The 406-nt window shown below is 64.0% G+C and overlaps 1 protein-coding gene across 1 annotated transcript; it reads right to left on the reverse strand.

The window, feature by feature from the left end:
- Positions 1–15: 15 nt before the first annotated feature.
- EN2 (engrailed homeobox 2) lies at positions 16–400 on the reverse strand (the record flags this gene model as incomplete). Its single annotated transcript, XM_031061723.1, has 1 exon — positions 16–400. A coding segment is annotated over one exon (381 nt), but the record flags the coding sequence as incomplete, so codon positions are not given.
- Positions 401–406: the final 6 nt, after the last annotated feature.

A 406-nucleotide genomic window follows, 5' to 3' on the forward strand; every position in this document is an offset into this window, starting at 1 on the left:
CGCCCCCCCTTTCCCTTGGCTATTCACTGTCCGACTTGCCGTCTTTCGCCGTGGTGGAGTGGTTGTAGAGCCCCTGGGCCATGAGGTGCACTGCCAGGGAGTTCTTACTGCCCGTCGCCTTCTTGATCTTGGCTCGTTTGTTCTGGAACCAGATTTTGATCTGGGACTCGTTAAGCCCGAGCTCCTGGGCCAGGCTCTGCCGCCGCTGCTCCGTCAGGTACCGGTTCGTCTGGAACTCGGCCTTGAGTCTCTGCAGCTGCTCGGCGGTGAAGGCGGTGCGAGGCCGCTTGTCCTCCTTGTTGGGGTTCTTCTTCTTTGGTTTGCGGGAGCGGGGACCTACGGCCGGGAGAGAGGAGAGGCACCGACACCGCCGCGCTCTGCTGCGGGCACGGCTCCCCCCCCCGGG

This window comes from Geospiza fortis, unplaced genomic scaffold (assembly GCF_000277835.1).
Source record: "Geospiza fortis unplaced genomic scaffold, GeoFor_1.0 scaffold282, whole genome shotgun sequence".
Classification (NCBI taxonomy): Eukaryota; Metazoa; Chordata; class Aves; order Passeriformes; family Thraupidae; genus Geospiza; species Geospiza fortis.